A 16,591-nucleotide genomic window follows, 5' to 3' on the forward strand; every position below is an offset into this window, starting at 1 on the left:
GGGGAAATGGGATTTTGAAGGCAAGATTTGGACACTGCGATGTTGATCGCCACCGGAGTGACACAGCATCTAGGCTTTGTCAGGGGTCAGAGCTAGGGGAGAGGAAGATAAACCTGTACATACAAAATAGATTCATTATTTGGGTTACTTTTGATATATCCAAATAAAATTTAATATCACAGGGCTTTTTAGTTTTAGCTCTTTATTTTTCTCTCTTACAGTAAACATCTAAGAGCATATCAACTTTTTGTTTTATCTTAAAATACAAAATAAATTTTAAAACTTAATACCAATATTACTGTTAAAAGTAAAACTATTGAGTAAAACTTAAGGCTTCTTTTTATTTCTTTTTAAACTAATAGCTTTATTGAAATACAACACACATACTACATAAGTCACCCTTTTAAATTGTGCTGCTTAGTGGTTTGTAGGATATTCACAGTTGTGAAACCATCACCACTATCTAAGAATGTTTTTATCACCTCAAAAGAAATGCCACACCCGTGGGCTGTCACTTTTCACTCCCACCTCCTCCCAGCCCCTGACAACTTTCTGTTTGTGTGCTTTGCCTATTCTGGACTTAAATTCCTTTTTCTTGTAGACTGCATCCCACTAAAGCTCTGTGGTCTGAACATATACTCGCAGCATGTAATGATCTCCTTTCATTAACACAAGAGGTTCACTTGTTCTGTTTGTTTCTGGTGTGATGGTCTCTCTCTTCCCCTTTCCAATTTACTTTTTGTTTTGTTTTGTCTTTTTTTGAGAGTGTTGCTCTGTGACCCAGGCTATAGTGCATTAGTGTGATCTCAACTCACTGCAACCTCTGCCTCCCAGGTTCAAGCGATTCTCGTGCCTCAGCCTCCCAAGTAGCTGGGATTACAGGCCCACACCACCACACCCAACTAATTTTTGTATTTTTAGTAGAGATGGGGTTTCACTGTGTTGGCCAGGCTGGTCTTGAACTCCTGACCTCAGGTCCACCTGCCTCAGCCTCCTAAAGTGCTGGGATTACAGGTGTGAGCCACTGCATCCGGCCCCAATTTACTTTTCTTTGTCATATCTGTGAAACATTTGCAGGGTTCAGCATTAACACTAAAGAGAGCATGGAGAAGGCGGGCCTGGAGCCTGCCTGCACCCATTCCCTCCCCAGCAGCCACAGTTGTGTTCTCTGTTTTGGATTCACCTTCCTGTGTTCCGTTGTACACGATAGGCCAATACGCATAAACCTTTCTCCTCTGTCTCATTCATGAGGCAGTGTCGTATGCGTGCCGCCTTTTCCCTAACAATTTAAGTGAGGTTTTAATTTGATTATAGACGTGATGGGTTTAATTGCAGAAAGTCTGGAAACTGTAGACAAGACAGAGAAGCAAACGGTAGAGAAATTCAAAGGTACTGAGTAAGGAAAGCGGGCCTCCTGCCCGACCACATTCACTGTTGCCCGGCTTCTCTCCTGAAGCAGCGGTTGGTTTTTTCGGAGCAGGTGTGTGTTCACACATCTCCCTACAGCTGTGCTTCTCATTTTCTCTTCACAGACAGCGGTGTAGTTTTGCGCTTGCTTGATTAATCTCTTGACCTCAGTCAGTTTTCTACCATGTGGAGTGGGTTCATTCTTTCGAATGGCTGAGTAGTCCAGTGTGTGGGTGCAGCTTAATTTAAAGAATCCCCCACTAATGGTCATTTAAATCCCACTGCATTTTCCACTAGGGTATGTGCATTCTAAATTTTCACAGACATTGCCATGTCTCCATTATTTTTAATACAGCGGCCACTTAGTGGCTCGTGGCAGTGAGGCACCATGATTGTATTTCCCTGTTGTTGGACTTGTTTGTGAGATCTGTACTCTGCAGGCTGCAGTGCTGTGATGAATATCCTTTAGCTAAATATCTGTGCACATCTAATGATTAGTGACTTGAGAAAAGTGCCTTGAGGTAGAAATCACACATCAGAAGATACAGGCACATTCAGAATGTTTTGGACACAGCCCCTGGTGATTTTACCGAGTGTCATTTACATTCCCACTGGCAGTAGATGAAAATATCTGTTTCCCAGGTCTCTCCAGCATCAAATTAGAATTGTAATCAGGTTACCTTTTTTCTTTTTCTTTTTTTTTTTTTTTTTGAGAGAGGGTTTCACTGTCACCCAGGCACCTGGTACAGTCCCAGCTCACTGCAACCTGAAACTTGTGGCCTCCAGCAAACCTGTCACTTCAGCCTCCCGAGGAGCTGGGACCACAAGCGTGCACTACCGCACCTGCTAATTTTGTATTTTTTGTAGAAACGAAGTCTCACTGTGTTGGCCAGGCTGGTCTCAAACTCCTGGATTCCGGCAATCCTCCTGCCTTAGCTTCACAAAGTGCTGGGATTACAGGGGTGACCCACGGCACCTGGCCCATTTTTCTTGTTAATTTGTGAAGAACGACAACTGGATTTTAAATTTCCATGCCTTTGTCTATTTGTTGTGTTGATTTGTCTATGTGTATTTACTGATGATTTTTCTTTTATATTTTTGGTAGCTCGCACCTACCCTCAGCCCATAGTTCCTTGGGGATATTAAGTTATTGCCCTATATCTGAAAAATCCATGCCACATTCCTGGTTTCTAGCGTGAGACCCTTTCCTGCCGGTCCTCTTTGTCTTGGAGATAGACCTTTAGAGTAGCCTGGGTGGAAACCCAGTGCTTTCTGCATAATCGAGGCCACGGTCCACGTGGAAGGAGCTCAACCCTGGAGCTCAGATGATGGTTTAAAACCTGCTTTCTAGTTACTGTACTTCTCAAAGCAAGCTAGGGCCTAGCCCAGTAGAGAGGCTCTGGCGCCCGCTTCTGCCCAGGGGCTCCAGGGGTGTGTGCAGCGCTGGCATCATACGAAGTCCCTCAGCAGCTGGCAGCTGGCATGTGCACCCAGCGGGCTCCCTGTGAATGTGCAGCCTGTTACCTCGTGAGCTCCCTGGGGCTCACATGGCTTGTTACCGTCCCCACCTGAAGGCCGATCCGGGCCTCTGGCCTGGGCTCTGGGAGTTTGCTTACCTCCTGGAGAGTTCCAGCACGAGCTTACGCTGCCGTAGCCACATTTTGCCTCTCAGGTAGCTGTGGCAGGTTGCACGGTGGAACCAGAGTAGTGCAGAAACTTGCTGATATCAGCCGGCACAGAGCAGGAACACGCTGAAAAATTAATGTCCATGAGCACCCACAGTATTCAAGAGTTTTCACATCATTGGCAGAATACTGTGTAATGAAGAGGTTATAATATGTTTCCCCTTTCTGTATTATTAGGAAACAGTCCATAGAAACTCAGTGCTCTAGAAAGATTAGACTCCAGATTTCTATTAGAACTACTATAGCTCGCTGCAGTAGCTCCCGCCCCGCCAACAGCGGGGAAGATAAGCCTTTAATGTTATATAGCTCGCTATAGTAGCACCTGTCTCCCAAGAGCGGGGAAGATAAGCCTTTAATGTTGTTGGGGTTTCAAAGAACTATTAGATTTGTGAAAGCACATTGAGGCTAATTCTGCATGTGTTTCCATTCTGAATGAGAGGAAAACCCCTTTGAATGAAAGCCAGGTGAAATCCTTTTTGGAATGATGTTCCCACACCGAAACGCGGAGACCTAAATAGGGCACAGCCTGAACTGAAACCAGCAGGACGTGGCTGTGGGTGTTAACTGGAACCACCACATCTTGGGTGAGGGAGGGTCTCAGGTGAGCCTGCGAGTTACGAATTAGAGGACCCAGGAATAATACTGCTTTTTTCACAATTTGGGAAGGAGCACCCAGGGGATGGACAGACGGAAGTTGAATTCCAGTGTAATTACTGATGAATTACTGTTGGATTGGACAGGGGCTCTTCACACACGCACGTGCGTGCGCAAACACACGCGCACACACACACCCCAGCCCCCTCCCCACCCCGGGCCCCTGTGGCTGCCTGGTGAAGTTGTGGACCCAGCCTTACAATTTGCTTTAAATACATAAAATAAAATACATAGGATCCCAAAGGCCGTCGATGATACTGAAGTAGAGGAGCACGTGCTCTGCTTGACTCAGTGGTTAGCTCAGCGTGGGTGGGGTCTGATTGCTGCCGTCCTCTCGTGATTTGTGGCGTGTGGTGTCATCCCTGAGGGGTCACCTGTGACGGCTGTGGCCACCGTGCCAGGCACTGTGCTTCGTGATTTGTGGCGTGTGGTGTCATCCCTGCAGGGTCATCTGTGGCAGCTGTGGCCACCGTGCCAGGCTCTGTGCTTCCCGATGTGTTTGCTGCCTGCACTGACCATCGAAGGAAATGCCCATTTTAGTGCAAGGCCGGCAGAAATAAACACGTAACTGTTTAACCATCCCAGTTCACAGATCTCCCCGCCCTCCCACCGTCTCTCTGTGGGCCCCTAGGAGGTCTGGGGACCCCAGGTTGAGCACCCCTGTGTTAGGGGATTGGCCCAGCAGCTTACTCATTGATGCCACCCCTCATGAGAATGCCTGTCACTGCCTCAGGCACAGGCAGACAGGGGTTGGGCTGTGAGGTGGGGGCTGACCTCCTTCCTGGTGGAAAGCAGACCAGACCCGCTCAGTCCTCTGAAGGGAATGAGGCCCGGAGGCAGGTGGAGCAGTGTCCTCCTTCCAGCTCAGCAGCCCAGGGAGTCCCCTCCTTCCTACCAGGTGGGCGAGGCCGCTGCAGCCTGACAGCCCCTTCTACCCCAAGATGCTCTGCAGTTGCATTTGTTTTGCTATCAGTAGGGTTGTTGAGCAGTATGGCCTTAGGCCAGTCTTTTATGCCTTATAAAATACCATGTGTTGAGATACAGTATTTTGAGCTGGACTCCGCCGTCTCCAGCTCACTCTCCCCGGCAGCTCTGTGCTCCCACGACCACCCTGCGGAGGAAGTGGGTGTCCGAGCTCTGGTGAGCGGGTCAGACTGCAGGCTGGTGTCAGCCCCTGTGCTATGGACTCGTGTTGTTGCCCATCAGCCTAAAGATGAGGGGATCAGATTTACCCGGGGGAGACGGAAACGCAGTCCTCACTCTAGCAAGGCCAGGGACAGCTTCCCGCACAGAGGACAGGCGTGGGGTGAGCCAGTTCTGCCTTCTGAGGTGGTGGCAGGAAAGGGGGCTTTGGTCAGAGCTGGCAGCATGTGCTGCTGATCCAGGCAAGGAGCCACTTGGGCTCCCGTTGGAGCGTGTCCCTCGCCAGGGCTGCGGCCAGAGCTCAGCTTGCTTTCTTGGGGCCACCCTGGAAGCCCAAGCTGGGTAGAGCCCTCTTCCTTCTCTCCCCCACCCTGAGTCTCATCTCATCTTTTGAAAGTAGCTGCCAGAGCTGAGCCCTGAGCGCCCCACAGGGGGCTTTGCTGAGTGCTGTGCTGCTTTTGCAGTGCCTCTAATGGCCTCTCCTAAGCTTCCTCATGCAGAAAGCTCCACTTCTTTCTGGACAGATGTTTTCTAAATGATCTATAGGACAATCCTGGTTGGGTTCTCAGTTTTACTTACATTTAATCAGAGGCAGGGCGGTTTAGTCTTCAAGAGACAGACTTAGCACATGCTTTAAACTCAGTGTTAACAGAATAGGATGAGTGACGCTGTCGCCCCTTGGCTGGACTGAGCCGGAGGTCAGCTGGGTCTGACGTTAACTGCAAGCTTCTCCTGGGGGCCTGCAGGCAGCCAGAGCTGGTGTGCCTTCCGCCGCCTAGCTGGTGTCTTCCTGAGCACAGCATCCCTCCATGCTGTCTGTCGCATGTCCCTGTCGTGTAGAAAGAGAGCCCAGGCTGAGCACAGGACACGCTCCTCCCGGAGCCTGCGCAGGTGTGGAATTTCAGGCAAACCGGCTTTCTTCTCTTGCTCTTTCCACAAATACTGAGATCGAACATGGAAAGTTCAGCGAGGAAGGAAATCACAGGAAACAGGTGGTAATTGTGAGTTTGGAGGGCTCATTTTCATCAAGATTCCTGATTTCTTGATAAGTAGAGATAACTCATGTAATTGTAGTAAATAACATATTCTCTGAACAGTGCAAAGCGTAAAAGCAAAGCCTCGTGACTGCCTGTCTCTCGCTTTACCAGGACTTTCTGAAGACTTTTTCCCCTGACGTCTTCCGGTTCTTCTGCCTGCGGAGCAGCTACCGCTCAGGTGAGCCGGGCGCACGTGGAGTGGACTCCTCCCCAGCTCGGAGACAGTCATTCCGACAGGACTGAGAACAGCAAAATGCAGGCCAGAGAATAAGCAGAACCTTGTGAGTGCAGCTGCTGGGGCCTTAAGGTTCAGGTTGAGAGTGAACCCAGAGGACGAGGGATCCCAGCGCTGGTCCAGGCTCAGCCCGTAGTGGATATGGGCTTCCTCGTCAAGCTCGAGTCCTCTCCACTCCTTCTCTGTGGGTCTGGACAAGTCGTGAACCCACAGCACCTCGGCTTCCTGCTCTGTGAACTGGGGGACTGCAAGGGGCCAGCCTGGCACAGCCCCTGAACATGGGAGCCCTTAAACGTGACCCTGCCTGTCCCCCAGGGACAGCGCTTCCCCGAACAGTGTGTAGCAGAGCCAGGTCTCCTGGATGGGTGATGACAGTTCCTCCCATGCTGCACGATTTTCTTGCTGCCCCAGGCTAGGCTTTTGGCCAGGAGTTGTCTAGCACTGGCCTGGCATGGTGGGGTGGCTCATGTGTATGATCCCAGGACTTTGGGAGGCCAAGGCTGGCAGATGTTTTGAGTTCAGGAGTTTGAGACCCGCCTGGGCAACATAGTGAGATCTCATCTCTACAAAAATACAAAAGGCCTGGCACGATGGCTTGTGCCTCTAATCTCAACACTTTGGGAGGCTGAGGCAGGTGGATCACTTGAGGTCAGGAGTTCGAGACCAGTTTGGCCAACATGGTGAAATCCCATCTCTACTAAAAATACAAAAATTAGCCAGGCATAGCGATGTGTGCCTATAATTCCAGCTACTCAGGAGGGTGAGGCAAGAGAATTGCTTGAACCTGGGAGGCAGAGCTGCATTGAGCCATGATCATGCCACTGCACTCTAGTCTGGGCGGCTGAGCAAGACTCCATCTGAAAAAAATACAAAAAATTGGCTTGGTGGCATGCATCTGTAATCTCAGCTACTTGGGAGGCTGAGGCAGGAGAATCACTTGAACCCAGGAGGTGGAGGTTACAGTGAGCCGAGAAAGCACCGCTGCACTCCAGCCTGGGTGACAGAGCAAGACCCTGTCTCAAAAAAAAAAAAAAGTTGTTATCCAGAGCTGCATCCCTGGTGGCGGGTGAGGGCTGGGGACAGTGGCACTGCCTGCCTGGCTTGACCACCTAACTGGCAGTAAGGTCCCAGTGTATGGCTAGTGCTGCAGGAGCAGGGCCGGTGTCCTCTGGAGATGGTGACAGTTCCTTGCTGGTGAGCGAGGTTTGCTGCCCTTCTGGCCTCTGGTGTCCCCTCTGCTCCGTTGACACTGGCGTGTCCCTGGGCCGCTGCTGTTGCCACACCACCTCCCTCTCCTGCTTCTTGTCCCTCCTACATAGCACTCTTGCTCCCAATTGATGATTTCACCTTTTTAATGAAGACGATGGGGGTGGGGACATGCATCCGAAACATAGTGGATTCTCATTCCCCCATGGGGTGAGTCTATCTGGCCAGATAGATTTTATCTTTATGTCACATACAAAGCTTTGGTAGGTTTGGGTGATCCCCTGGGCTGGTCCCATCCATCTCCCTCCCCTGTGCTGTGCCTGCAGAATCTCACCTGGGCCACGGCCTGGCACAGGCTCTACCCGGCCTGCGGCTCTGTCAGCTTGAGTGGGGCACACAGACACCGGCACCTTTGACCACCGAAAGGCTAGCTTGGCCCATGTCTTTATCCTGGCTTCGACACCATGTTGGCTTTCTACTGCAAGTTCAGGTTTTCTGAGATGTGGTCTGAACCTGTCCCCTGGGTGGGACTGCAGTGCATCAGCCTAGGGGACCTGTGCTCACAGGCGCGCGAGCCTGAGACAGAAGTGTCACCAGCCTCGTGCTCACCTGGCCTCGTGCAGCGTCTGTGCGTGTTGTGTGCTTATACGCGATGCACACAGCCCAACCATGCCGTGAGAGGAAGAGTCGGGAGGTGAATGGGCTGGAGAAACTGTTTCTGCCTGGCTCCGTGTTGCTGGAAACGGGCAGAGGCGGTGGGGATGAATCCCGTGTGCAAGTGCAGAGCTCTCCCCGACTCGTGCTTGTTCCCTTGTGGCTGGGGGCCGTGGTCCTTTCAAAGCTGTTCCCCGTGGATCCCTTCCCAGTGGCTCTTTGCCCTCGGAGGCCCCTGCCCCCCTTCTTCTTGCAGATTGTGGCAGGATTAGGGGCAGCGCCTTGCATGACTGTCTTAATTGTGTGCAGTTCTTTTTGAGCTTTGAATATGAAGTTTGGTCTGAAAAGAAGCTTTCTCAAGCCTGGGCAGCTCTTTTTTTTTTTTTTTTTTTTTGTCTAACTCTGTTGCCCAGGCTGGAGTGCGGTGGCCGGATCTCAGCTCACTGCAAGCTCCGCCTCCCGGGTTCACGCCATTCTCCTGCCTCAGCCTCCGGAGTAGCTGGAACTACAGGCGCCGCCACCGCGCCCGGCTAGTTTTTTGTAGTTTTTAGTAGAGACGGGGTTTCACCGTGTTAACCAGGATGGTCTCGATCTCCTGACCTCGTGATCCGCCCGTCTCGGCCTCCCAAAGTGCTGGGATTACAGGCGTGAGCCCCCGCGCCCGGCCGCCTGGGCAGCTCTTTCAGGAACACATTCCCATTGGGAATTTCGGGCGGGACTCAGGAGGCGCCGATCTGCCGGTGAGGGATTTCTAGGAACACAAGGTTAGCAGGACGCGGGTCCCCACGGTGGACATGACGCCCCCTCGAGGTCAGAGGTGGCCGTGAGGCGCTGGGCCGTGGCTTGCTGTCTGAGCTTCCCTCCACCAGTGGCGTGGGAGTTCGGCATCTTCCCAGACATGCTTTCTTCACCTTTGGGAAGATGGAGGGTGACAGTGGTGGCGTTCCCGTGCCGTCTGTGCTGTGCTGACACTTCGGAGAAGCGTCTCCCATCTGTAGAGCAGAATCCTTGCTGGAGGAGTGCCGCTGGCCTTGACTTGGAGGCAGAGGGCGTCTCCATGCTGGACATCTGTCTGTCCCTCCCCGTCCGGATGCCTCATCTTACCGTGTCATTCATGGTAATCTTATTCTAACAGCCTCCCATGCATTTTAAATTTTGGCAGATCGCTTTGTGGGTTTCTGGCTTTTTCTCTTCTGTCAAGCGATTCAAAGCAAAAGCTGAAAGTGAATTTGGAAAAAAAGGAAAACTGTTAGGTGAGATATTAGACAGCCCTGGGGGAGATTTTCGCTGTGTTGCTTCCAGCTTGAAGCCGTGTCTGACTTTGGAATGCTCGTTTGGAAATCAGGACTTGTAGGCATGTTGGGATGTAATTTTCGGCGTATGTGTCCAGATAGGCTCTTTTTATTCCTGTGGGTTTCAAAGAGCTTTTTGAAGCAGCGCTCCTCAGAAGCATGGACTGTGGCCTCAGACAGTCTGGGAAGCAGAGTAGGCACAGAAACGAGAAGAAGGTTTTAGAAATGTGTGCCTGGCTCTGCTGATACCCAAGGATGTGTGATCCCTGTGAAGCGATTCATTCCTGTTGTGTCTTACCCATCAGAATGCAGTAGACGTGAAACCACCAGAAACGAACAGATGTAAACAGAAACACTGGCCCCTCATCCAGGTGGCCTAAGCAACACCCACAGACTCGAAAGCTGGGTCTGGGGACTGCTCCTCCCTCCCGCTTTGGGCCGACCCATCACACACGGGCACTTTCCCTGGGGGCGCCTCCCTAGAGGTGCCTCTGACCCCAGGGTGGGGCTCCCTCTTTCCAGAGCCAGCTGTTGATCCGCACCTCCATCCATCCGTCAGTGGAAATGCGCCTCTCAGCTGGAAGCACTGGAAGCATTTCTCCACCGCCACCTTGTTCTCCTAGGGCAGGTGACACTGAGCTGGGACAGACCCTGTGGTCTGTGTCCAGTGGGCCTAGGGACTCGCAGTCACTGGAGGGCAGTGAGGGCAGCCGCGTGTCCCGCTCTCCGTGTGGTCCCCGGGTGGCAGTGCCCTCAGAGAACACTGTGATTCTGCTGGACGAGGGCAGGGGCACAGCATGGTGGGCACCGCCTCAGGGACCATCTCTTCCTCCTCAGCCATCGACTACAGCGACAGCGCCATGCTCCAAGCCCAGCAGCTGCTCCTGGGGCTGGGCTCTTTCCTGGAGGACGCACGTGCCTACATGAAGGGGCAGCTGGCCTGCGGCTCTGTCGGAGAAGTGATGCTGTGGGAGAGGTAAGAGACCCGCCCAGCACCCGGCGTGGCGCCCCTCCTGCGGCCTGCTAGGCGCTGCTGGTGGGCTCCTGAAGGGGAAGAGCGGCCCCAGGAGACAGGGCGCTGGACAGGAGGTTTAGGGTCGGGACTTTGCAGAGAGGCCCCAGGAGACTGGTTGCTGGGCAGGAGGTACAGGGTCAGGGGCTCCTGAGACAGGAGAGGCCCCAGGGAGACAGGGAACTGGGCAGGAAGTGTGCCTGGGGCCCTCGGGCTCTGAGCCTCCTGCTGAGTGGCTTTGGGCTTGGATTCCCTGTGCGAGGAGCAGAGCTGCTCATCCCTCCCAGTCCTGACCGTGAGGAGCCAAAAGCTGTAAAACACACAGGACTGGGCCCACAGCATCACCTCCACTCCCCACCCATGGGTGTCCTGGGCAGTGCTGCACATTCATCCCGGCGTGCAGAGTCTTCCAGATGGTCTTGGTGACAACCCACCCCTGCCGCTTCAGCAGGGCAGGCTGCCAGTGGCCACGGGAGGCTGAGATCCCGGAGCCCTGGGCCGGGCCTCCCCAACCTTTGTGAGTGGTTGGCCGTGCCGTCTGTCCCCCACCGAGTCTCTCCTGCCACTCCCCTCAATGTCTATTGATTTTTAAAACCATCATGAAAATGCCCACGTGTATCTTGTGTGTTAAAATACAAGTGTCACAGGTGACCTCTGTTCTGGGACTTTTTCTTGGGGTAGGTAACATGACACTTTGCAGTTGATGTTACGTAATTAAGTTTCTGCTACTCAGGAACTCCCAAGTCTGGGAATATGTCCTAGAGAGAGTCCCCAAATGAGAGCCCCCAGCGTCTCTCCCTGGGGAAGGACTGGCACGGGGGCCTCCTGGGGAGGGTGGAGCTCCCTCTGCCACGACTGTTTCTCTCTCTTCCCTCAGGCTCGCCAGCACCAAGAGGGCCGTGAAGGAGGCCTTGGCAGATGACTTTGACACACCCAGGGTACTTGATGCCATCCTGGGCCTTGCGCACCATGGGAACAGACAGCTCAGGGCGGCCTCGAAGGTAGCTCAACGAGCAGGTGGCCTCGTGGTCGCGCTGCCAGGGGCATGGGTCGGGTCCTCTGGTGGGTTTTTGTCATGTCGGCTGGGTGGGCTCTCTGCTGATTTCGCCTCCTGCAGCTTCTGTGGAGGAACTCGTGGAACCTGAGTCTGCCGCTGACACACAGGATGGCCCCCAGCTTGGGGCTTGACCCTCCCAGGCCTCAGGGCCACCTGGAGAACAAGCTCTCGGGAGCCCCTGAAGCTAAGAAATTATGTGTGCGTCATCCTCAGGGGACACATTTCATGTGCCCACTGCATCCACGGCACTTTCCCAGAGAGATTTTGTGGGGAACTTGTAAAGGAAAGACCCGTTTACCCCAATGCACTGTTACGCAGTCTGCACCCTAGTGTGACGACCACACCAAGCACCCAGGGCTCTGAGCCTGGACCCGTGAGTCACTGAAAGCGTTTGGGGGGGTGGGACAAAGACCGTGGAGGCGGCGGCAGGCTTTGGTTCCTGCACTTCCGAGGGTTTCCCCTGCCAGGCTCTGGGAGGTGCACGTCAGGAGCCCTGTGACCTTTCACAACCTGGAAAGCCGAGGCCATTCGTGCCTCTCCCATCTCTGGAAACACCCGAGAGTTCTGGCCACGTCCTCTGTGAGCTGAGCATCTCTGTGGAGGTCTGCATCCCTGGCTGTGTGCAGTGCTGGGTTTCAGAGCATCAGCAGGTGGGGCAGGGTGCCATGTACCTGTGCCAGGTGCCTTTGGTCCAAATACTGCAGACGTGTAGGGCTCACCTCTGAGGGGAGCGGGCACGTGAGTCACAGCTGGGTGCAGGAACGGGCTGCCCCACACAGAAGACAGCCAGGCCAGGCCGGGGCAGGTCCAGCAGCCAGGCCGCTCCTGCACGGGAACTCCTCCCCCTCAGCCCGTCCACCCGCACTGCCGGCACTGCCAGGCCGGCCCAGGGCTAGGGCAACAGGGGCCTCTTGTGGCAAGGGGTGGGGACAAGTAAAGAGTCTGGCGCCTGTGCTTTTCCTTCCCAACCTTTGCAATTTTGGGGCACCTGCGAACTAAGGCTAGTGTCACACGGGGGTCTCCGTGCTTGGTGACTGACGTGAGCCACGTGCCAGGATTTCCTTGTTTTCTGAGAAACCCAGCCCAGTGCCCACTCAGCCTCCACCTACCATGCGCCGCCTGCCATACTCCACGGTTAGGCTTTACCTGCAAAGCCTGACGGGCTAGTCACCACCCATAGGACTGGTGGGTAGACTGAGGCACAAGAGATTCCTCATGCACCTATAGTTGTATGGTCTGCAGTGCGGTAGCCGATGCCAGAGCTGTGTCCTCCCTCCATAGAAGCCGGGAGAAAGGCCAGACTGAAGTGAGCTGCTGAAGCCTTTGTCTTTTGACATTGAACTCCATTTGCCCACTGCCATCAAGACTGCTTTTAAGGAGCTTCCGCGGCATGATCTCTTACAGGAACCTGGAGTGCCGAGAAGTCCTGCGGTGTTCGGTGCCATCATCTCTTACTTTGAACAGTTTTTTGAAACCGTTGGAATTTCTCTGGCCAGTCAACGGGTAGGTCATATTATTTTAAATGCTTAATTCTGGAATTTTCTCCATTTTTGTCCTAAAAGGGTAAAGGGACAGTAACCTTTACCCTTTTAACTTGGAATAGATCATTATGATGCCACACTAATTTATTTACCTGTTTAAAAACATGTTATTTTCCTGGAAAAATAAACACACTCAGAGCCAATACTTATTAATTGGAATTGCACAGTTCTACTTCTGCAGTTGGCAAACTCTCGTGTGCAGAACCAGAGATGAGTCCGTCTCAGCAACAGTGTCACCAGCTCTGCACACGTTTATGTTGAAAGACTCTCAGAATGTGCAGAAGTCACAGGCACGCCGCAGTCACACTTTTTCCTGACCCATTTGAGGGCACGTTGGCGGCCCGAGCCCCCTTGCCTGGCGCATGCTTCCTATGGACTATGGACAGGACAAGCCCCCCGACAGGTACGAGCTGCGCCTGCACCTTCCTGGCGAGGCTCACCCTGGCTGCGCAGTGAAGATGGACATTGCCAGGCTTCTCCACGTTCCTCCTCTTCCCTCGTAACTGGAGCATTTTTGCAAAGAGACTTGGATCCTGTGAAAATACCCCCTTCCTTACCAGGCTCACCTGGAACTCGTTTATTGTGTCAGTACATATTTGAGGTTTCCCGCCTTATTCTTAAAGTTCCCCCTCCCATCGCTTTTTATGAGTATATGGCTGATGAGGCCCCTTGGAACTGGTGCTGTATCCCTGAACGTCCCTGTCATTCTCTGGACGCCCTTGGAGAATTCTCAGCACAGGGTGCTCTGGCTCTTTTGGGGTGTGGCTCGGCTGCTGCTGCCTGGACGGAGGCTGCCACTCTAGACCAGCTGCCCAGCACCCCGAGGGTCCCGCTGCTTGGGACTGGGGCCCGAGCAGGTGTGCTGGAGGCTTGGCTCCGAGCTGGACACGTCTCGCTGGCTCTCAACAGAGAACTATAGTGTCTTTTCCAAGTCTGGCTCATTTATATACCTGTTGATCACCTGGTAGACCTAGTTTCCCTTTCTGGCAGTCCAGCGTCTGTTGCCAATCATATAAAAGTCGACTGGTGTGAGATGACCAAGTCTTTGCAGTGTACATTGTTCATTTTTAGGGGGGCTTTCCAGAGTCTGTATTGAGTAAGAAAAGTGGGATCTGGCCAAGCTCTGCCTAGCCCTTGTCAAAGATACCTCATTCACCTTCCTCCGGCCACAAGGGCTAGCGTCTGGGCCCACTCTGGGCTCGTATTTTTGTAATAACAAAAATTGTCTTTTATCACGGAAGCACTGACTGAGGGGTGTATGCACTTAAGTAGTTTGACACCAAGGTATAAGGTTGTCTGTCTCTTATTTTACACACATGAATTTAACAAACAGGTACAGCTGCCCCTTCCATACTGCCCCAGGATCCCTTTTCAGTGGGAGGACAGCGCACAGGCCTTCCGCCCCAATCCGGTCCTCAGCACCCGAGGCTGTGACTCACACCATTTGCCGAAACACGTCTGCAAGCGCTCAGCCGCTGCCTCCCAGCCTCCTCCTCAGGTTGCTCCTGATACCTCAGCCACACTTGTGTGGGGTCTGGAACCCAGGGAGCGCTTGTGTTCAGGGCAGGGTGGTGTGCAGCCCCCAGCCCATCCTTCTAACTCCCAAGTGAGCATCAGTCAGCCTTGCTTGGATGACAGATGCTCAGAGTTGAGAGTGGAGACTTGCCCAGAGCCCAGTGCTTGCGGGCTGTACCCAGCCCTGCCAGGCCCAGAAAGAGGCCCAGCTGTAGGCCATCAGGGAAGCCCAGGGCTGGGTGGGTCTCAGCCGAGAGCCCAACCACCCGGGGTGTCCACAGTCTCCAGGGGATGTAACCGTGCCCTGCCGGATTTAGTGTGTTTCAGGAGACGGCAGCGAGGCCACCTTGCGAGGTGTGGTGGACGAGCTAGTGCGGTTCCGGCAAAAGGTCCGGCGGTTTGCGCTGGCCACGCCCGAGGCCACGGGGGAGGCCCGACGGCAGCAGCTCCTAGAGAGGCAGCCCCTGCTGGAGGCATGCGACACCCTGCGCCGGGGCCTGACTGCCCATGGCATCAACATCAAGGTGAGTGCTGCACCCACATCAGGGACATCACCCCAGGAGCTAGGTAGGCCAACAGGTGTCACACGTGGAGCCATCAGAGGCCCAGACATCCCCTGTGACCATGCTTTTTTTTCTTTTCTTTTTTTTTTTGAGACAGTTTTACTCTTGTCACCCAGGCTGGAATGCAATGGCACGAACTCGGCTCCCTGCAACCTCTGCCTCCCAGGTTCAAGTGATTCTCCTGCCTCAGCCTCCCGAGTAGCTGGGATTACAGGCATGCGCTACCATGCCCGGCTAATTTTTTTTTAGTAGAGATGGGTTTTCTCCATGTTGGTCAGGCTGTTCTCAAACTCCTGACCTCAGGTGATCCTCCTGCCTCGGCCTCCCAAAGTGCTGGGATGAGAGGCGTGAGCCACCGTGCCTGGCCATGCTTATTTTTGAGAAACCCATCCCTGTGATAAATGAAGTGGGAGGGCCGTGAGGGAGGGGCCAAGTTGGCTGGAAGGGACGCTGAGCACGGGCACGTGGGTCCTGCTCAGCCCCCGCCACCTCCTACAGGTGCTGCACGGCTCCTGGCCTTCTCCTGGAGGCAGTGGGGCCCTTTCTAAGCGCCCGGCCAGCTTTTTAGGACTGGCCGGTGAGGGAACAGGCACCCTGAACCTGGTCACGCCCGTCAGCCCCCGTGCCACGTGACGTGGTGTCTGCTGAGTTGGACCTCACTTTTCTTCTCCAGGACAGAAACAGTACAACATCCACATGGGAACTGCTGGATCAAAGGACAAAAGACCAACAACCAGCGGGCTGAGGATGGAGCGCAGCCATGAACCTGCTCACAACAAGATGCATCTGTGCTTACGTTAAAGGCTTTATGTTAAAGCTTCCTGTCGGGGCTGCTAGGTCAGCATTAAAGTAAGGCAACCAACAGTGTCCCACTGGCGTGTTAGTAACTAAACCTAAACATTCACTGCGTTCTGTGGCTACAGACTGTCGACTGAGTGAAGTGGTGTCAAACATTCAGTAGCATCCAGCAGCACAAGTGCCTGTGCGTGAGACCCACTGGCCCTGTGCCCAGGGAACAGACAGCACAGGAACAGAAGAGCAGGGACCCAGGGAGGCAGTAGGACGCAGCCTGTTTCCTCCTGAGGGAGGGGCTGGGGATGGGTGAGGTGGGTGGGCCACGCAGCAGCACAGGCAGGCAGAGCAGGGGTGCCAGGCCATGCTAACTCTGGGACACCCCTCCCCCAGCAAGAACACAATCTTAGTTTATTTCTGTGGTTACAAAAGTAACATATTCACCATAGAAAAAGTGCAGCTGAGAACCTGTCTGCAGTCCCGCTGCAGTTAACATCCTGACAGCCACAGGCCATCCTGGTGGTCATGGTCTGAGCACAGCAGTGACAGGGTCGAGCTGGGCCTGGGAAAGGTTGGTTCCAGAGGAGTCAGGGCAGCCAGGCTGAAAGCCAGCTGGCGAGGTGTGACAGACAGGATTCCTGAGCGGGAGGTGGTGGCCAGTGCACAGCAGGCTGCCTGGGCTGCAGGAGCAGTGGCCTCCTGAAGCACCCACCTTGCTCCTGATCTCGCCTTTCTGTAGTAAGCCCAGCACCACAGCTGTCAGTGACTCAGCAGGGTGACCCTCTCCACTCTTCCTGC

General features: G+C 53.8%; 1 protein-coding gene across 8 annotated transcripts in view; it reads left to right on the forward strand.

Moving 5' to 3' along the window:
- CARS2 (cysteinyl-tRNA synthetase 2, mitochondrial) overlaps nt 1–15,870 on the forward strand; it is a 64,512-nt gene extending 48,642 nt beyond the window's left edge. For 6 of the 8 annotated variants that reach the window (XM_023217653.1, XM_023217652.2, XM_023217649.1 and 3 more), the window contains 6 exons: nt 6,038–6,104; nt 10,151–10,289; nt 11,203–11,326; nt 12,787–12,885; nt 14,756–14,962; nt 15,675–15,868. In XM_023217653.1, the coding sequence (XP_023073421.1) occupies nt 6,038–6,104; nt 10,151–10,289; nt 11,203–11,326; nt 12,787–12,885; nt 14,756–14,962; nt 15,675–15,746 (708 nt within the window). In that variant the 3' untranslated portion in view covers nt 15,747–15,868. Of the gene's footprint in view, nt 1–6,037; nt 6,105–10,150; nt 10,290–11,202; nt 11,327–12,786; nt 12,886–13,090; nt 14,734–14,755; nt 14,963–15,674 lie in introns of those variants that run through there. The other 2 variants (XM_023217651.3, XM_023217650.2) reach the window with 2 other exon arrangements.
- Nucleotides 15,871–16,591: the final 721 nt, after the last annotated feature.

This window comes from Piliocolobus tephrosceles, chromosome X (assembly GCF_002776525.5).
Source record: "Piliocolobus tephrosceles isolate RC106 chromosome X, ASM277652v3, whole genome shotgun sequence".
Lineage (NCBI taxonomy): Eukaryota > Metazoa > Chordata > Mammalia > Primates > Cercopithecidae > Piliocolobus > Piliocolobus tephrosceles.